This window comes from Heterocephalus glaber, unplaced genomic scaffold (assembly GCF_053883595.1).
Source record: "Heterocephalus glaber isolate CG9 unplaced genomic scaffold, H.glaber_assembly_v1.0 deba00001760, whole genome shotgun sequence".
Taxonomy (NCBI): Eukaryota; Metazoa; Chordata; class Mammalia; order Rodentia; family Bathyergidae; genus Heterocephalus; species Heterocephalus glaber.
Window position 1 is genome coordinate 8,087,647 of NW_028258457.1, and position 18,799 is coordinate 8,106,445.

The window sequence follows — 18,799 nt, forward strand, 5'->3', positions numbered from 1 at the left end:
CTGCCTCGGAAGCGCAAGGTCCTGAGTTCAATCCCCAGTACCAAAAAAAAAAAAAAAAAGAAAACATTTGAGGCTGGGGATTTAGCTCAGTGGTTCTGCCCCCTGCCTCACAAGTGCGAAGACCTGAGTGTGAACCCCGGTACTCCCCCCCCCCCAAAAAAATGCAGCAGCACATACACAAAAAAAGATCCAGAAGCCTCCAGACCTGGCGACAAATGCCTATAGTCCCAGCCCTCAGGAGGCTGAGGAAGGAGGATTGCAAGTTTGAGCACAGCCTGTACAAGGCCTGGGCAACACAGTAAGACCCTCTCTCAATTCCTCCTGCGCCCCCCCAAAGAAAAAGGTCTGGAAGGAGACAACCGGTGTGCGGGGTGGGCCAGTGTGCTCCACTCTTGCACATCATTACTTTCTGTGACTTTGAAGAAGAGGGCTGGAGGGCCAGGGAATTAGCTCAGTGGTTCCTCTGTCTGACTCGCAAGCTCAAGGTCCCGAATTCAATCCCCGGTACCAAACAAAAAGAAGAGGGCTGGGGGTGTGACTCAGGTGGAGCTGGCCCAGCACCACAGGCATAGAAAGATGGATAGCTCGACGTCCTTCCCACAAGAAGGCCCTGCCTCCTCACCTCGCCATCGGGTCCGATCGCGGGCGTCTGTCCTTCAGCGTTTTCTGCCTTCTGGAAGGGAAGACAGACATGGTCACACCTGGACCCCACAGCAAAGCCACCCCCACAGACAGCCGCTACATCCCCACTGAGTGGCAACGCCCGGCCAGGCCCAATGCACCTTCTTCTTCTTCTTCTTCTTTTTCTCCTTGGCGACCTGGGCGGCCTTGTGCTGCCGCACCAGCTCCGTGAGGTTGGCCACATACTCGTCTGTCTGCTGCAGGAGGTAGGCCAGGCGCTTGTCCTTCTTCTGGTCGATGAGCTTGCGGTAACCCTCTTCATCTTCCGCCTACAAAAGCATGGAGGTGGTGCTGGTTTGTGGGGGCCCACACCAGCCCTGCTGGGGTCTCCCTGCCCATTAGCTAGGGTTACATTGGAGTGCACATGGCTGTCCCCTACGCTGTGCCACAGCTGGCACACAGCTATCAGCTCCCCACCCCAGGTCACCCTCCACACCTACCAGGCCAGGGCTGGGGGTGCCCACAAGGCACCTGGTCCCGCCAGCAGCCACCCAGAAAAGGGCAGCAGCAAGGCCTGTCCTCTCTGCACACAAAACATTCCCCAAACCTAAACGCTCTTTCCTCCGGCTAGCTTGAGCCAGGTCACCACCATAAGCTCCCGCGGTCCTGAAACCTCCCAGGGCAGCCCTCACACTCGGAATCAGGCTGGGTCCTGCCAGCCCCCCATGCTCCCCAACCCGACTCCTGCCCGGCCCCGCACACCTCAGCCTTGCCAGTGGCTCCCAGCTGTGCCCCCAGCCTCCTCTCTGTACCCATGGGCCACGCCCACCCCACAGGCCTCTGCCTGCGCCTTCTCATGCCTCCCCGAGCCCTGGGCCTATTCTCGCTCTTCACCAGACCTCTCTGCCACAGTGCAGGAAGAACGGAGGGCCTCGGGCAGGCCAGGCAAGTGCTTCGCCAAGTCACCCCAGCCCCTTGCTGCACTTGACACCCTCCACACCACCTCGCATTTCACGCACCCATGTGTCCTTGTGAGGGCAGGGACTGTGGTCCAGTCCCCACTGCGCCTGTCCCACACACGCCAGTGCCTGGCACTGGGAGGGGTCAGTATCTGCACAGCTAGAAACACGCTGGTGACCACATGTTCAGATGGACTCGGTGCCGAGGAAAGAGTGGCCGGTGCTTCTGAGGCTCATGAGACCCAAGGCAGGAGCACCTGCTCCACTCTCTGGAGGACACAGAGCAGCCCATGATGGGCCTGAAGCCACAGGGTCGCTCTGACAGGCAGAGGGACCAGTAAGGCTGAGCCCAGGATGCTCTGCCCCAACCCAGGCCTGCCCTTCCCTCTCCCACCGCTAACCAGCCCCGGGATGCCGGGCCTAACACCCTGCACCCACAAAGGGCCCAGAAGCGAGGTATGGCACCCACCATGAGCCTCCGCATCCTCTCCTTCTCGATGCGCTCGTTTTCTTTCTTCTGCTCCCGCTCCGTGTTGGCATGGTACGTGGCCACCGCCTTGGTCAGCTTCTGGATTTTTCCCGTAACGGATCTGTGGTATTCCTTGAAATCCTTGGCGTGCTGAAGAATGCTATTGAGGTATTCCTGCAAGGACACATGAGAAAGAGAAGGCTGAATACGCTATGGAAGTCACCACCATGCTACTCTGGAGGCAACAAAACCAAGGGACATCACCCAAGTGATAAAGTCACACTGTTTGCCTGTGTGGCTCACTTTCTCTCTGTAGTGACCAAACTTAGTAGACCAGGTAGAAGCACACACCTGTAATCCCAGCACTTGCAAGGCTGAGGCAGGAGGATCATGGGTTCAAAGACACCTGAGCTACATAGTAAGACACTGTCTAAAAAAACCCCACAAGGGGGGCTGGGGATTTAGCTCAGTGGTTCCGCCGCCTGCCTTGCAAGTCCAAGGTCCAGAGTTCAATTCCTGGTTCCAAAAAAAACAAAAAACAAAAAAAAATAAAAAGAAAAAGAAAAACCCCCACAAAAACGCAGAACTTCCTGCTGTCCACTTGGAAGAGTGAAGCACCCTTGGATACAAAGATAAGCACACAGGGAGACTCTACTGGCTGGGCAACTCTGCACTGTACTTATTAAATTTCAAATATGCCCTGCCCTCCAGTGCAGTCACCCAACTGTGAGGAATCAATTTCAAGGAAGTTATCAGAGCCTGCACTGAGGCCTTCCAGTATAAGAATGTCCACCCTGGTATAATTTCCAGTTCAGAAAAGGCTGAAAGTACGTTCCATGCCCCAAAGATGGAAATGGCAACAAGAATTCTTGGCTGCTGGACACACTCCACAGAAGGGACATACGCAGATGAGAAAAATCACATTTCATGCTTGCCTAGCACACACGAAGTCCTGGGTTTGGTATCCAATACCACACACGCCCGCCCACAAATAGCCAGGCAGGGTGGCACTCTGGGAAGCTGAGACAGGAGGGTCAAAAGTTTGAGCCCAGCCCGAGCAACTTAGTAACTCAGCAAAACTGCCTCAAAATTTTAAAAAATAATAGCAAAACGGTCTGGGGATGTAGCTCAGTGAGGAGGCCACCCTCAGCTCAATCTCCAGCACCAGAAGGAAACAAACAGACCCCCAAATTACATTTCAAAATTACTTAAAAACAGAGGAATGGGAGGACTGGGGACTTAGCTCAGTGGTGCTGCCACCTGCCTCGCAAGCACAAAGTCCCAAGCTCAATCCCCAATACCAAAAACAACAACAACAACAAAAAACAGAGGAGCGGGTACAATGGTGCTTGCTTATAGTTCCAGCTACTTGGGAGGATGAAGCAGGAAGGTTTCAAGTTTGAGGCCATCCTGGGTGATTCAGCAAGACCATGTCTCAAAACTAAAAGGGGCTGAGGACAGAGCTCAGTGGCAGGGCATTTATCTAGCTCTAAGGCCTAGGTCCCATCTCTAGTACTGCAATAAAAAAGATTACAGTCTTTAGACCTTTTTATAAAACCTAAATGTGATCTCTGCGTGGCACACAGGACAACAGTGTATTTGATTTGTTTGTCTGCTTATTCTGTGGTACTAGGGGTGGAAAGGCAGGCCACGCACTTACTAGGCAAACGCTCCACCACAGGGCTATGTACGTTGGTTTTTTTTTGTTTTTTTTTAAAACAGGATCTCACTGAATTGCCTAGAGAGGCCTCAAATTTGCAATTCCCATGCCTCAGCTCCCAATCAGCAGGAATTATAGGTTTGTACCATCATGCCTGGCTCACTACTTAACCTTTTTTGTTGTTTTGAGGGTTTTTTGGAGAGATGGCCTATGTAGCCCAAGGTGCTCTCAAACTCATGATTCTCCTGCCTCAGCCTCCCGGGCTCTGGGATTACAGGGGTGCATCATCATAACTGGCTGCTATTTCACTTTTTTTTTTTTTGTACCGGGGATGAAACTCAGGACCTTGCACTTGCAAGGCAGGTGCGGTGCCACTGTTGCATTTAACTTTTGGTTACAATGTACACGGAGTAAAAAAAGCTAGAACGATAAATACCAAAATGTTAACAGTGGCTAACACTGAATATTGGCGATTTTCTACACTATTTTAAACTACATCACTCAAAAAAGCTTAGAAAAGAAATAAAAAAGGAGCTCCTTTATCTCCAAACCCTACCTGACTGACCCTGCAGAATCTAATTTGTTTCAGCCCCTCTGCTGTTCAGAACCCTCCACAGTGCTTGGCTCACTTGGAGCAAAAGCCCAAGTGCCCCGCAGACCCACAAATCCACCCAACACCTTCCTGTCCCCTCCGGCTTCCGTCACCTGCTCTGCTGCCCAGCGTAGGCAGAGGAACGCCCAGCCCCAGGACCTCCCCTGTGGAGAGCACTCATGTCCCCATCCAGTGTCATGGTTTACACCTGGATGTCCCCAAGCCTCATGGGCTCAAGGCGAGACTCAGAAGAGGACAGACCGCCGGGGGGGGGGGGGATCATGGGCGGCTATGCGGAGCGGGTCAGGCCTCCCTCCCAGCTCCTCCCTTCCTCTCTGCTTTCCTCCCCCAAACCTCCCACCATGCATGCCAATTGTGCAAGGACTGAAACTTCTGAGCCCTGGGTCAAAACAAACCTTTCCTCCTCCACCTCTCGGGGGTCAGGTCCTGTGTCCCAACAATGAAGACAGCAACTAACGCTATCCAAGCCCTCTCCTCCCCTTGGTCCCTGCTTCCCATCCTCCACCTTCCCAACGTGCCCCTGGGTCTTTGTCCACCAATGTATTCTCAGCACGCAGGGCTCCTCCTAATGCTAGGGAAGCCAGGGGCAGGGCGGGCAGTGCAGCCCTGGGGATGAACCTGGTGCTTCTGGCGCCGCTTTCGCTCCTGCTCGATCTTCTGCTGCTTCTCCAGCTTCTCGGTGATTCGGGCCTCACGCAGGGACTGCCGCTTGCTGCGCTTGTAGGCCTTGGCATTGAGGGCTGTCTCCAGGGCCGTGTCCCTGCGCATGCACACTACCACCTCCTGGCGCAGCTATGGGAGACAGGAGACGCTGGCATGGTGTACAGGGGCCATGGCACAGGTGCCAGAGGACCCTGGTGACTGCCTGACAGCCACGGCTGCGGTGGGGAGAGAGGATGTCTGGAGACGTCCTCGGTCAGGGCAGGATCTGGACACCCCAGCAGAGGGACGCCACACAAACAGACTCTACGGGCCAGGCAAATGCACTGGGAGACATCAGCCAGGTCTCCTGCGTCAGCCACGTGCACAGCACGCAGAGGGCCAGGCAGGGAGCCAAGGCGGGTGTGAAGACAAGGCTGCCTTAGCACCATAGGCGGAGCCTGGAACCGGGGACCCTGCCAGGAAGCTGTCCCTCAGTGCCAGGGCACACACTTACCTGCCGCTGGAAGTTCAGCAGCCGGAGGGCCTTGAGCTCGATGGTTGCTTTGGTTCGCAGATCCCCAGCCAGGGAGCCGGGGAGATTTTCAAGTTCCTGAATGCGGTGTGCGATGCGAGCCTGCAGCCTGGGCAAGACAGGAAAGAGACAGGCAGTGAGAGGCGAGCCCCTGGTAACCACCTAGGGCCACAGCTTTTTTTGTTTTTTGGTACTGGGATCCAACTCGGGACCTTGCACTTGCGAGGCAGGTGGCAGAACCACTGAGCTAAATCCTGGGGCCCGGGCCACAGCTTTTGAAAAGTCCATCCCTCTGGGCAGGCAGAGACCCTCAGAGAAGATGCCAGCGGACATGGGGCAGCCATGTAGGGCTCCTGAGGACCTGCCACAGGGACCACAGCCAACAGGACCCAGGGGGCCATGCAGCAACAGGGTGAGCCAGCCCGGGGCAGCAGGCCAACTGGGTCCCGGCCCAGCCCAACACGGAGGACAGAGAGGCTGTGGGCCTCTGCTCAGCCAGGAACTGAGGAGACTCCAGGGCAACCCCTCAGGGTTGGTCTAAGGTACAATGAGAGTGGAACCTTGTGTAGTCTCCCACTTAGGTACTGAGGACCTACTGTGCACCAAGGGCCATTCTGGGTGTAGAATCTGCAGTGAATGGGACAAACAAGCATGCTTGTTAGTTTTATGGCACTCACAGCATCCTTAGGATGGAGGCCATGCAGGACAGGAAAGTAAATACTGAGGTGTGAGTGGCCAGAAACCAGGCAGTCTGTGCAAAGGCCCTGGGGCACAAATAAGTTTAACTCAACAAAGAATAAGAAGTGGGAATGTATAAGGACAGAGCACGGGCAGGGAGTGAACAGAGGGTGTATTGGACAGATAGTAAGAAGCTAAGGGCTGACTTTAACCCATGGAATGAATGTGTTATAAATCAATTGCAAAAAAGAGGGTTCAATTAGCTGTGTGGAACCAGGCAAGGTGGCAGAAGCCTGTAATCAATCCCAATACTCAGAGGGTGACAGGAGGATAAAGTTCAAGGCCTGTCTAGACTACACAGTGAGAGCAGGGAAGCGGCCTCACCTGTACTCGCGCTCCTGCAGGATCTCCACGGGGTCCAGGCCCCGGGGCTTCTGGATGGGAGTGATGCGGCTCTGCTTCTGGTGCAGTGGCACCAAGGGCGCAGGCTGGGCCGGCTGCCCCGGGGACTGGGTCTGGGGCGGCATCACAGGCGAGGCAGCGGGTGGGACGGCAGGGGGTGCGGGCGAAGGACGGCCCGTCGGCTGTGGGGGGATCAGCTTCTGAGGGGTGCTCGTGGGAGCAGCAGCGTTCACCATGGGGCCTGGGGAGAGGTGGGCGGGAGGGCCACGCTGAGCTCGGTCGGTTCTGGGTGGAAACGCAGAGCCCGCGGTCGCTCATGCCTGAGGACAGACCCCCATCTCCCACCTCTCACGGAGGCTGCCCCGACGCCCCAGCAGGCGCCCTCACCTCCAGCCTTCCCTACCAGAGCCAGCGGCCCAGGGTCCAGTCCTTCTGTACTGCAACCTCCGGGGTGGCATTTTCCTGCCACTGCTCTCCCCAGTACAACCTCCTCATCTGTCTCTGCTACCCTCGGGCAACCACGGTCAGAAAATACATGACCAACTATTTGTCCGTTTTTGTTTTTCTGTTCATTTTTGGAGACTATTGTAGCTCTGGCTGGTCTCAAACTCGCAGCCATCCTCCTGCCTCAGTCTCTCTAGTGCTGGGATCACAGGCACAAGCCACTACACCTAGCCAATCTGTCCATTTTAAATCACGTGCCACTCAGAGAAGCAGTGTCACAATGCCTACATCATTCACCTCACTCCACCTCAGCCTGCAGGCACAGTGTCAGCTCACGTGGCCACCAGACAGGTGGGTGTGCCGTGGGGAGCTACTTAGGACAGCGCACATTCCTACCTTTCCTTACAGTGTGCAGTGTCTGTTCTACTTTATTAGGAACTGTTGCGCTCTGTGACTGACAGGTTGAACTTTATTACAGGTACGAATGCTAGACAGGGTTCAGTCCTGTCTGCAGCGCTGTGTCCCTGGGGTCCATAACAGTATCCCACAGTTGAGGTGAGGCCACTGCCCTCCAGGCCCAGTGAACCCCAGCTCTTCAGTGCCGATCCCTACACCTCAGACCACGAGCGCACAGGAAGAAGGCTATGCTGCCCATGGCCTGGAGCCCAAGCAGATGGGACACAGAGCCAGAGAGGGCTGGGCCAAGGCCACACAGCTCAGTAATGGCAATGGGAACCCAGCTGTCCTCACCCCGCAAAGGGATGCTCTCACAAAGAAAGGGGGCAGGCTACATACCCAAGGAGCTCGTCTGTGGCAGCCACCACACATCTCACAGGCTTTGCTCTGAGTCACATGGTAGCCCTGTTCACTGTCCTCCTCTGGCTGTCACTGGTTCCCAGAGACCCAGGACAACTTCAACCCACACAACAAGGAGCACGAACCAGGGAGCAGGCTCTGGGAACTGGTCGGTGACACTGACACCCAGAGAAGGTAGCAGGAAATTGTGGGCTTCTGCTGGGTGAAGCAACCCGGCCCTCTCTCTGACAAGCTTGTCTCAGGGCCGGCACAGGCCAGGCTCATGATGGGGAGCAGGCCACACAAATGCCACTGAGGAAGGTGGGACCTACCTTCAGGCCAGGGCTTGGGAGGCCCTCCAGGGGGCTGGCCGGGCATCCCGGGGGGCACACCTGAGGGTCCTGGGGGAGGCATGTTGGGCCCTACCATACCTACATGCAAGACAAAACAAAGGAGAATGAGAGGGGAGCTGCATTCACACCTGCACCCACCCGTGCCCACCTTCTTGGGGACATACACCCACCAGCCTCTGGTGAGAGGCGAGGGGCAGCTGGAGAAGTGGTATGAATGGCAATAGCTGCGGGGCCTGCCTGAGGGGCAGGAAGCACCCGGCAGTAGCCCAGGACTGCCAGCCACTGCCAGCCACACTCCAGCCAGTTAACTTGGCTGCCCACCCAATCCCGGGCACCAGGGATGCTGGGCCTTACCATGAGGCCTGCTATAATTTGGAGGTGCTGGTCCCGGGCCAGGGCCAGGGCCAGGGCCAGGGCCAGGGCCAGGGCCAGGCCCAGGCCCTGTGGCAGACACAGAGGGCGGAGGTAGCGTGGGCATCTGCTGCTGCATCCCAGGCATGGGCCGCTTTCCCTGCACGGCCATCTGCAGGTGGTCAGGCAGGGGCTGTCCCCTGGCCAGCATCTTGTAGGCCATGATCTGTGCCCGAAGCTGGTGCAGCTGGTTCTGGTTGAATGGGGTGGGGCCCCGGCTCTGCTGCCCCAAGGCCTGGGGGTCAGTGCCGTCCAGCGGGGCCCCTCCTGGCCCAGACGACATCTGGGGGCCCGAAGATGGGCCGCTGGCTGGAACAGGACTGGAGGCATGCTCGGAGCCGCCCAGGGGCGAGGGGTAACCTGCAGGGAGAGGACAGGGTGGGGTCAAAGCCGAGGTCTCGAAGGCAGAGATGGTAACCTGCCACATCTACATTGCCCGGGACAGTGAGCAGCCAGATGGGTCCCAAGTCACAGCCTCTCGGGTGGCCCGCTCAGCAGTGCGGTTCAGGCTCCATTTCAGGTCTGTGCAGAGGCTGGGACACAAAGCCCAGGCTCTCTTCAGGGTGGCCCTCCTGCAGGGCTGGGCGGGGTACACGTCCTCTGGTCAGCCAGGCCCAGTCCCCCATCTCCGTTCCTGTGTACCTCCCGGTGGCCTGTGGGCACCACAGATCATCGGCTACTCCACTTCTCAATGGCCCCGAACAGCAGACACTGCAGGGCTGGTTAGGACAGAGTCCCAAGGCTCCCAAGAATCCTCACCTCCCATGGGCTCAGGGTAGCACAGGAGCCCTCCCCTAGCACCAGCCTGAGCACCCTCTGTCCTGCTGTGTGCCTCCGTGGGGTGGCTCCAAGGTGAGAGGGCCAGAAGAGTGCAGTGCCCCCTCCAGCCACCCCCAGGCTTCCACAGTCCCTCTGTGGAGCCCTGACGAGAAACCAGGTGAGGGCTCTGGTGTGTGACTGGAACAGGACAGGAAAGGAGAGCTGTACCTTGGGAGTGCTGGTCCATGGGGCTGGGTGGGGGGCCCATGCCTGCGTGGCCACCCGAGCGCATCCCCATGCCCTTCATCTGGTTGTAGCGTGGGTCCTCCGACATGCTCTTCTCATGCAGGGACTCCATGGGCTGCAGGGGGAATGACAGCACCGTCACCACCCCAGGCTGCCCAGCATCTCCTGAACATCAACAGGACCCCGGGGCCCAGCTCTAAGGCACAGTCAGGCAGATCCACATACTACAAATGCCACCCAAAGAGGGGGACCCTGGTGGCCTGTGGGCAGAGGGCAGCTTGAGTAAGGAACCGGGAAGGGCAGGCAGAGTCCCTCGAGGAAAAAGACACCTGGACTGGCTCTTGGTCAGAGCCATCTCAGCCAGGACACCGGGGTCCCAGCACAGTGACAGGAAATTGCCCAGGGACCTGTGGACTGAGGAGCCTGTGCCTTGGGAGACTATACATTCGAGGGACAGACAGACAGGTCTGCCCGGGAGGGTTAAACAGCATGTTACACCCCCAATCCCTGTACCTCCCCACGCGGGCAAGCGCTGGCGATGGCCAAGGGTGACTTCCGGCACTCAGCAGGGAGAGCATCCCCCAGGGGGAGTGGCTGCTGAAGGGGCACCATCCACCCTTCTGCCGGCCCCTGCTAGGCCCCAGGTAGCACATATATCTAGGACATGGGCACTTGGAAGGCTGAGGCAAGGGGATCGCCATGAGTTTGAGGCCAGCCTGAACTACACAGTGAGACCCTGTCTCAAAAAAGAAACTTCAGCGCCAGGGATTTAGCTCAGTGGTTCTGCCACCTGCCTCAAGCACAAGGTCCCGAGTTCGATCCTCAGTACCAAAGGAAAAAAAAAGAGTCTAGCACAGTGGTGGTGAACCTATGGCACACATGTTGTTTCTTTTTTTTTTCCTGGTGAAACAATTTTAATCAAGTTAACAGTAGACAATAAAAGGGCAGTTCCATGGAAAGCCCGTATTTTACATGTTGCAGCTGGTCCTCATCGTCTTTCTTTGTGCGGTGTGGAAGGTGGGACCCATTCCTGAATCTTCTTTCTAGTGGGGGTATAAGGCATATACTGTTCTGGAGTGCCGGTCACACTGAACTTATGGTTTCTCCAGATGAATTTATAATCCATCGGAGGGTGAGTTGTTGGAGGGTCATCAGTCATACTGTGAAGCCAGCGATGCCACTCGGGAAGCAGCATGCTTCCGTCCAGATCCCAGAAAGTGTTTTTGCCACTCATTTCGGTGGTGTACATAACCCATGGGTGACGGCCAAAGAATTGCTTGTTGTCCTCATAGTATTTGTTGCCGTATTTGTCTTCTCCCACCAATGTACCAACCCTCACATCATTGGCCCTGAAGAAAACTCGCAGCAAGCCACAGAGGCCACCGTGGCCAGTGACTTGCTGCAGGCTGCACTTCAAGACCTGTATCAACTCCATCTTGTCCCCATGTTGTTTCTTTTTCTAAACTAAACCCTCAGTATTCAATTTCCATTGCAGAGCTGGCACTTTTCAATAAATAAGTGGGTTTGGGGTAGTAGTTCAGGCCCCCTGCTCTAAAAGGCTGGCTATCACTGGCCAGGATATGGGCAGGCAGGAAGAAGGGGTTGCAAGTACGGTCAGGAGGGAGGGAGGGATGGGCGTGCAGTCCCTGCTTCCTTAAATAAAATGGGACAGCACCCCGAGACCTGGGGGCCTGCAGGCTGGGCGTCAGGGGGCATGAGGTGCAAACAGCAGACAGCCTGGGAGGGAGGAGCAGCAGCTGGCACTGCATCTTCAGGCTCCTAGGGGCACTGAGAGAAAGCACTGTCTCCTTTCCTACAGGCGCTGGTGCACAGAGCAGAGACTTTAAGAGAGGGAGTGCGCACCGCTGCCTTGGCAGAGGTGGCCCTGCTCTGCACTCATCGTCAGGCTGAGGGCCTCGGCACGTGTTCCCTGACGAGGTGGGGGCTGCTGGCTGGGGTGTATTTTCTTCTGGGATTAAAGAAAATTTCAGAATCTCCCATATAGAACACTGTGGGGGGGGGGGGGACACAGAGAGGGATGACCGGTCACCCTTGTGCTTAGGACTGACTCATGCCGGAGCCTTCAGTTCACAGCAGTGGCCCGAGAGGGAGCTAGAGCCAAGCTGGGCTGCTCTGGTGAGAGGCCAGCCTCATGTGCAGGGCTAGGGGACAGCAAGGAGCTTGACACAGACTGCGGGGAGGGGCAGGATCCCTACCTTGTGCATCTGGTGCATGTTGTCCTGAGGGTACCCTCCAGGCCCCTGCGTGGAGATGGGGTGTCCTGCTGAGGGAGGCCCGGGGCTAGGCCCCATCATGCTGTGAGCTGAGCCCGGTGAGGGGCCAGGGCTAGGGCCCAGCATGGCTCCAGGTGAGGGGCCTGGGCCTGGGGAAGGGCCTGGCCGAGGAGTTCCGCCCAGGGGTGGGTCTGGAGTGGACATCTTCACAGGAGCTGCAGACAGCGGCCTCCTGCTGGGAAGAAGCACAGGTCAGTGTGGGGTCCCAGGCAGGTGCAGGGCAGGCAGGAGGTGGCCTGGCCTCAAGCCCTTCCATGACTCCTCTGGAGAAGGTAACGTATCCTGGGCACACAAGATCAGCTCAGCCCCGCCTCACCACCAGGCACGTCAGCCTCCCTGGCCAGCTTCCCGCTCCAACCCAGAGAGTGGCTCAGTGCTGCTAACATCCCTTCACCTGGCTCCACACCTGCTAATCTTCCTATTTCGCAAAAGAGGAGGACAAGCCCTGTAATCCTAATACTCAGGAAGCTGAAGCAGGAGGATCACCTAGAGTTCGAGGCCAGCCTAGGCTAGCGTGAGATCCTGTCAAAAAAAAAAAAACAAAACAGTGCAAGACCAAGGGGACAAGGAGCACGGACTGGAATCCCACAGTCTCAACCAGAGCAAATATTCACAGCAGATTACACTGGTTTCTCAATGAAGACGGGGAAACCAACTTTGCTTTAGAACAACTGAATTTAGAAAAATAAAACGAGGGCCAGGGATTTAGCTCAGTGGTTCCGGTGCCTGCCTCGAAAGTGCAAGGTCCCGAGTTCAATCCCTGGTACCAAAAAAAAAAAAAAAAGAAAACGAATTAAGTTTTAGGGCCAGGGATTTAGCTCAGTGGTTTTGGCGCCTGCTGCGCAAGCGCAAAGACCTGAGTTCGATCCCCAGTACCAAAAATAAATAAATAAATAAAAGAATTTAAAAATGAATTTCAGTGGGGCATGGTGGTGCATGCCTATAATCCCAGCACTCAAGAGGCTGAGGCAGGAGGACTACCATGAGTTGGAGGCCAGCCTGGACTACACAGTGAGACCCTGTCTCAAAAAACCAAAAATAACGCCACCTGCCTTGCAAGCGCAAGGTCCCAAGTTCGATCCCTGGTACCAAAAAAGAACAACAACAAAAAAAAACCCCAAAAAATAAATAAAAATAAATAAAAAGTGAACTCTAGCCAGGAATGGTGACACACACCTGTTAATCCTGGCACTCTGGGAGGCTCAGGCAAAAGGATTACAAGTTCTAGCCCAGCTCAGGCAACTTAGCAAAAGCAAAGTCCTGTCTCAATATTAAAAATAAATAAATAAAACTTTAAAATTTTTATACATACATGTATAAATAAAAGAACTTCAATGTAGCTCAATGCAAAAGCCTTGGGTTTAATCCTCAGTGCTGAAAGGGAGGGGTAAAAAAAGGAAATTCAGGGTTTGGGGTGTAACTCAATGGTACAGTATGTGCTTAGCATGTCTATTTATTTACTTGTTTGGGTTGTTTTGTTGTTTTTTTTTGGTACCAGGGATAGAACTTGGGTCCTTGCACTTGTGAGGCAGGTGGCTGAACCACTGAGCTAAATCCCCGGCCCTGTTTGTTTTTTGAGACAGGCTTTTGCTAGGTAGTTCAGGCTGCCCTTGAACTAACTATGTAGCTCAGACTGGCCCCGAACTCATGGCAATTCTCCTGCCTCAGCCTCCAAGTACTGGGATTACAGGCATGTGCCACCACGCCCAGCTTTTGCATGTGCTTAGCATGTGCATGGTCCTGGATTTGATGGTCTGATTCCCAGCACACCAAAAAATAATTTAAAAAGTATGTTGACTTAAAGTATTACACAAATAAGAGCTCCATATTTCAAATAAATTAAGAGTGATACTCAAATGTCTGAAGTTTGATGACTAATGCTGTATACTAAAAACTGATATGTAGAGGCAGTACATACCCAAATATCAGCTCCACATATCCAAAGATCAGCTAAGATATCTGATGATGCCAATAAATCACTCTTGCTAAAATAGGGCAACACGCTGATTCTGGGGGGTCTTGGGGGAAGGAGTGGTGGGGATTGAACCCAACCAAGGCCTCCTGCAGGCTAGGCGAATGCCATACCTCTCACTGTGACAGCCCCAGCCCGCTGACAGACAGTGTAAACGTTTCCTACAGTAAGGTTCACTTTTCAGATTCTCCCAGTCTGTGGTACAGCCGCATGGCTGGTCACAGCCTGGCTGCCTGTGCCTTCCCCTCCCAGTTCCTACATCTAACACTACTCTCTAATGCAATGGCACTAGGAGGCAGGGCCCACATGAACAGGGATTAGTTTCTTTCTTCCTTTTGTTCCCTTTTTTTTTGGAGGTACTGAGGATTGAACCCAGGGCCTTCACACTAAGCTTATTGCCAGCCCTTTATTTTTATTCTGAAACAGGGTCTTCCTAAGTCAATAAATTACCCAGGGTGGACTCTAACTTGCATTCCTCCTCCCTCAGCCTCCCAGGGTCCTGGCGTTATAGGTGTGCACCACCCACCAAGCAGATTAGTTCTTTTAGGGTAAAGGGAACCCAGAGAGACCCTGACCCCTTCCACTATGTGAAGACGCAACAGAAAAAGCGCCATCTGCAGGGAAGCGGGCCCTTACCATAACCAAATCTGCTGGCACCTTGACCTTGGACTTCCCAGCCTCCCGGCTGAGAAATGAATTTTTGTTGTTTACAAGCCACCCAGTCTAAGGCATTCTGTGATCACAGCCCTAAGAGACTAAGATGTAGCCTTAATAAATCTTTTTTTTTTTTTTTTTTTGCGGTACCGGGGATGGAACTCAGGACCTTGCACTTGCGAGGCAGGCGTGGAGCCACTGAGCTAAATCCCTGGCCCGCCTTAATAAATCTTTAATAAATCCACACTGCTCACATTTGGAAAACACAAACGGAATACAGAAACTAAAATCACCTCGATCCCACTAGACACCGAGGTTAAGTGCTGCTGGCCTAGCAAAGGACAAGAAAAGAATGGCCCTCTGTCCCCTCATGCCTCCTGGCTGCCCCTCACTGCCAGGGAGGTGGCTCCGCTGCACACCCTCCTGACACACCTTGCCTGTTTTCAAAGCACCTCTCCCGCTGCGCACTTCATAAATCTGATTTTTAGGTTCTGCTGCCTTCTGTCTTTTGGAATGGATCACCTGTGCCTAAACTTTCCTCAGTGCTTCTGGCCCTGAGCAAATTCTACATGAGTGTAAGAAGCACACCTCTCTCTCGGGCCCATATTCTATTCTCGCTGTATACCTTTAAATTTTTATTTTTGTTTTTATTGGTACATACTGGCAGGACATAAAGATTACATTCATCGTTAGTACATGTATATAACAATCTTAATTCTTTTGGTCTCCTGAATGTGCACCTTTGAAGTTCTGCCTAATAAACCTCTTTGTGACTCTTCATAGAACAGAAGGAGGAGTGTGGGAACATTTTAAATTCCCTTGATTGAAAAAAATTTTAATGTGAAAGGAGATTAACTCAAAAGCTCAAACTAAATCATTTCATTTTCCTGGAAAATCAGAGAACAAAGGACCGGAAATCTCCACAGGGCAAGGACCAGTGGCCAGTGCTCCAGTCAATCCTGAAAAAAATAGGCATGGTGGTCCCAGGAACTCAGGAGGCTGAGGCAGGAAGATCACTTGAGACCAGAAGTTAGAGGCCAGCTTGGGCAAGATAGCAAGGCCTTGCCTCATAAATAGATAGACAGATAGATGGAGGATAGACAGATAAGTAGGTAGGTAGGTGATAGGCAGAGGGATGGATGGATGGATGGATGGATAGGACAAAAAAACACAGATATGCTACAATGAAGAAACCTCCTCCAAGGCCGGGGATTGGCTCAGTGGTACTGTGTCTGCCTCACAAGCACAAGGTCCTGAGTTCCATCCCTAGTACCAAAAAAAAAAAGAAAAAAGAAAAAAGAAAAAGAAAAAGAAAAAGAAAAAGAAACCTCCTCCACTCCATTCTCCTCTCAGCTTCCTAACTTCTCCAAAGATCAAGACCCTGGCTTCCAGGGTCTGAAGAAAACCTGCATGGGGGAATCAGAATCCCCAGCTCACAATCCCTTCCAAAAAATCCAAGAGCCAGGGAGTTTATGGAAAAACAAACTTTGTTTTACAACAGAGAAACTCCGGGAAACACAACTTGCCCTGGCTCTGCTCTATGTGAGGTGCACATATCCTGCTGGAGACTGGTTCTGTCCAACTCTGAGATGCACCCAGGCTCTGCCCAGTGACAGCGCTATGCCCACTCGACCTCCCAAAATGCTGCCTGCTGTCTGGAGCCCGGCTGGGACTGCCTGCAGGGAGGACTCGCAGGTGCTCTGCCTGGAGACAGTAGGTGGACACGGCCATGGCTCCTCTGGACCTGTCATCCCCATGTCCCTCTCTCAGGCCACAGAGGGCTCCAAAGCAGTGGAAAGACAACGCCGCTGCCACAGACCTCCAAATCCTGTGTCCTTCAGAGGTTTACAGCTTCTTTCACACCCAAAGCTCTTTATCCTGAGTCAGGTAAACTCAAACTGACAGCCAAACAATCCACCCCACACAGGAGTCCACCTCTCCAATGAAGCAGACACCTGGGGATGGACACACAGTGACCCGCGCCTATAACACTAGCACTCAGGAGGCTGAGACAGGAAGATGTCAAGTTCAAGGTGGAGGCCAGTCTTGGCTAGGGTTATCTTGTCTCAAAAAACCAAAAGTATGGGGCCAGGGATTTAGCTCAGTGGTCCCATCGCCTGCCTTGCAAGCGCAAGGTCTTGAGTTGGATCCCTGGTACCAAAAACAAAAACAAAACCAAAAGTAAATTTAAAAAGGTAGGCAGGTTGGCGAGCACACCCTGGGCGTGACCCTGAAATCACAGCTCAACAGACTCATGTCTGTGCTTAGCATAGGCCTTCCCCCGACTTCCGCCCACCACATACCAGATGCTGCCCTGGACCCTAGGAATGCTTGCTCCCCACAGCAGTGCCAACCTCATCAGAAGATCCTACTCCAAAGAGACCTCTGTGGCCCAATGTGACAATGTCTACTTCTGAGACGCTCAGTTTTCCAAGAGGTTGAGGGTGGCGTCTCCTCAGGCGACAGTGAGCCCAACAAGCATGTGGGGCCATCAGCCAACTCATCCCTGGGCTGGGAGCTCAGGGTCCTGGGAGCAGCAGTACAGGGGCCCTGGGAGCACAGACACCATGTGCATTCACCCTAAGACCCACAGACCCACAGCACAGGGAGTCACCCACCCAGGACGCAGACCTTGACCCTGCTCAAGCCCTGGCTGGGCCAACACTGGTGGGGGGCCTGGGAAGCGGCTCCATATGCCTCAGTCCAGGCTCTAAGCACACCTGACCTTACCCACCAGCGTCCCGACTGGGGGCCCACAGCGGGAGAATCCTAGACCACACAAAGGCAGGTGGGTGCCCACGGGATTCCCCGGGAAACTGTGACTTGGAGATTAGCATCACCTACTCCTGAATGCAACTCCAGAGAATCCCAGTGCCACCAGACACTGAAGCGTGAGAGCACACAGGCTCCCTTACATGAGAAAGCCAAAGTACAAAGGATTTAAAAAGCAAAATAAATGATGGCTAGGAAACAGATTTTTGTGGAGCAGGGAAGGGTTTCTGGGGATGGGGACAGACAAGACGGAGAAGGGGAGAAGTAAAAAGGATTGAGATGCCGTAGATGGATGTCAACTTCCCACAATGAATGCACTTATTAGGCATCACAAATGTATACTTAAAAAACTGAAACATTTTTAAAAGGAGGATCCTGCAGTGTCCTCTTGCTCATCAGTGTGTCCACCAGTAACGCCTGCTGCTGGCCATGGTGAAGATTCCTTCTGTCCCTCCTCACCTTCCCAGAGGTCCCGGACCAGGGCTGGCCACAGGAGCTGAGCTGCCACGCACAGCGCCATCTGCTGGACAGGCATGTACTTCCGGGGCAAAGCTGAATGTGATCCACACATGTGCAGGCGCACAGAGGCAGTGATGAGCAGCCCACATCTTGGTGCTGTGGTCCTGGGGGACTGGCGGTGGCCCCTCTTGGCTCTCATCTCCATTTCCCTGGTGCTCCCAGCATAGCTCCGCTCCCTGTGCTGACTGGGCCTGCACAGCCCCCCTTCTGTGACGTGCCCAGGTTTCTGCTCTTTACTGGAGACATGTACTTGCAACTCCCCCACTTTTTTTGTGACTGGCCTCTTTTCACCCACAGTAGAATCTTGTGATGAAGAGAAATTCTTAATTCTTTTTTTTTTTTTTTTTTTTGGTACCAGGGATCAAACTGGGGACCTTGCGCTTGCGAGGCAGGCAGCAGAACCACTGAGCTAAATCCCCAGCCCGAGAAATTCTTAATTCTAATGATGGCCAATTGGTCAAGTTTTTTCCCCCCCGGGTGGTCCTAGGGATTGCACCCCAGGTCTTCACACTAAGCTACGAGTTGGTCATATTAGGCTCCGACTTGGAATCCTCCTGCCTTAGCCTCCCAATGTAAAGGCCCCAAGTTTTATCTTTAGTACAGTAAGTTCAAGAAGTTTAGGGTTGGGGATTTAGCTCAGTGGTTCTGCCACCTGCATCACAAGTGCAAGGTCCCGAGTTCGATCCCCAGTACCAAAAGAAAAAAAAGTTTATAAGTTGGATTCCTTTGTAAGTCCAACTACACCTCTGACACAAATATATAATGTAAAGCATAAAAAACCAAGTATACACACACACAGATACTGTAAATGAACTTTTAACTGGCAGACATGTGAGCTACTTCTGCGTTTGTTCACATCTACTAATGTTTATAATGTGAGGCCCATTTGTATCTGTGAAAGTTCACAACTCAAATGTTCATTAAGTTGGGGGCTTACTCTACTGCCAAAAAGGAAAAAGAAAAAAAGTTTGGGCCTGGAGCTGAGGGGTATCGTGCTTCGCTAG

General features: G+C 53.8%; 1 protein-coding gene and 1 pseudogene across 5 annotated transcripts in view; both read right to left on the reverse strand.

Moving 5' to 3' along the window:
- The window catches only part of Smarca4 (SWI/SNF related BAF chromatin remodeling complex subunit ATPase 4), a 92,865-nt gene that overhangs the window by 62,507 nt on the left and 11,559 nt on the right, over nucleotides 1-18,799 (reverse strand). For 4 of the 5 annotated variants that reach the window (XM_021245149.2, XM_021245152.2, XM_021245151.2 and 1 more), the window contains 10 exons: nucleotides 11,801-12,050; nucleotides 9,567-9,699; nucleotides 8,523-8,939; nucleotides 8,148-8,246; nucleotides 6,559-6,817; nucleotides 5,479-5,605; nucleotides 4,941-5,114; nucleotides 2,050-2,223; nucleotides 783-950; nucleotides 623-673 (listed from right to left, as the gene is read on the reverse strand). In XM_021245149.2, coding sequence (XP_021100808.1) covers nucleotides 623-673; nucleotides 783-950; nucleotides 2,050-2,223; nucleotides 4,941-5,114; nucleotides 5,479-5,605; nucleotides 6,559-6,817; nucleotides 8,148-8,246; nucleotides 8,523-8,939; nucleotides 9,567-9,699; nucleotides 11,801-12,022 — 1,824 coding nt within the window. In that variant the 5' untranslated portion in view covers nucleotides 12,023-12,050. Of the gene's footprint in view, nucleotides 1-622; nucleotides 674-782; nucleotides 951-2,049; nucleotides 2,224-4,940; nucleotides 5,115-5,478; nucleotides 5,606-6,558; nucleotides 6,818-8,147; nucleotides 8,247-8,522; nucleotides 8,940-9,566; nucleotides 9,700-11,800; nucleotides 12,054-18,799 lie in introns of those variants that run through there. The other variant, XM_087201603.1, reaches the window with a different exon arrangement.
- LOC101700632 (NADH dehydrogenase [ubiquinone] 1 alpha subcomplex subunit 12 pseudogene) lies at nucleotides 10,411-11,156 on the reverse strand (annotated as a pseudogene).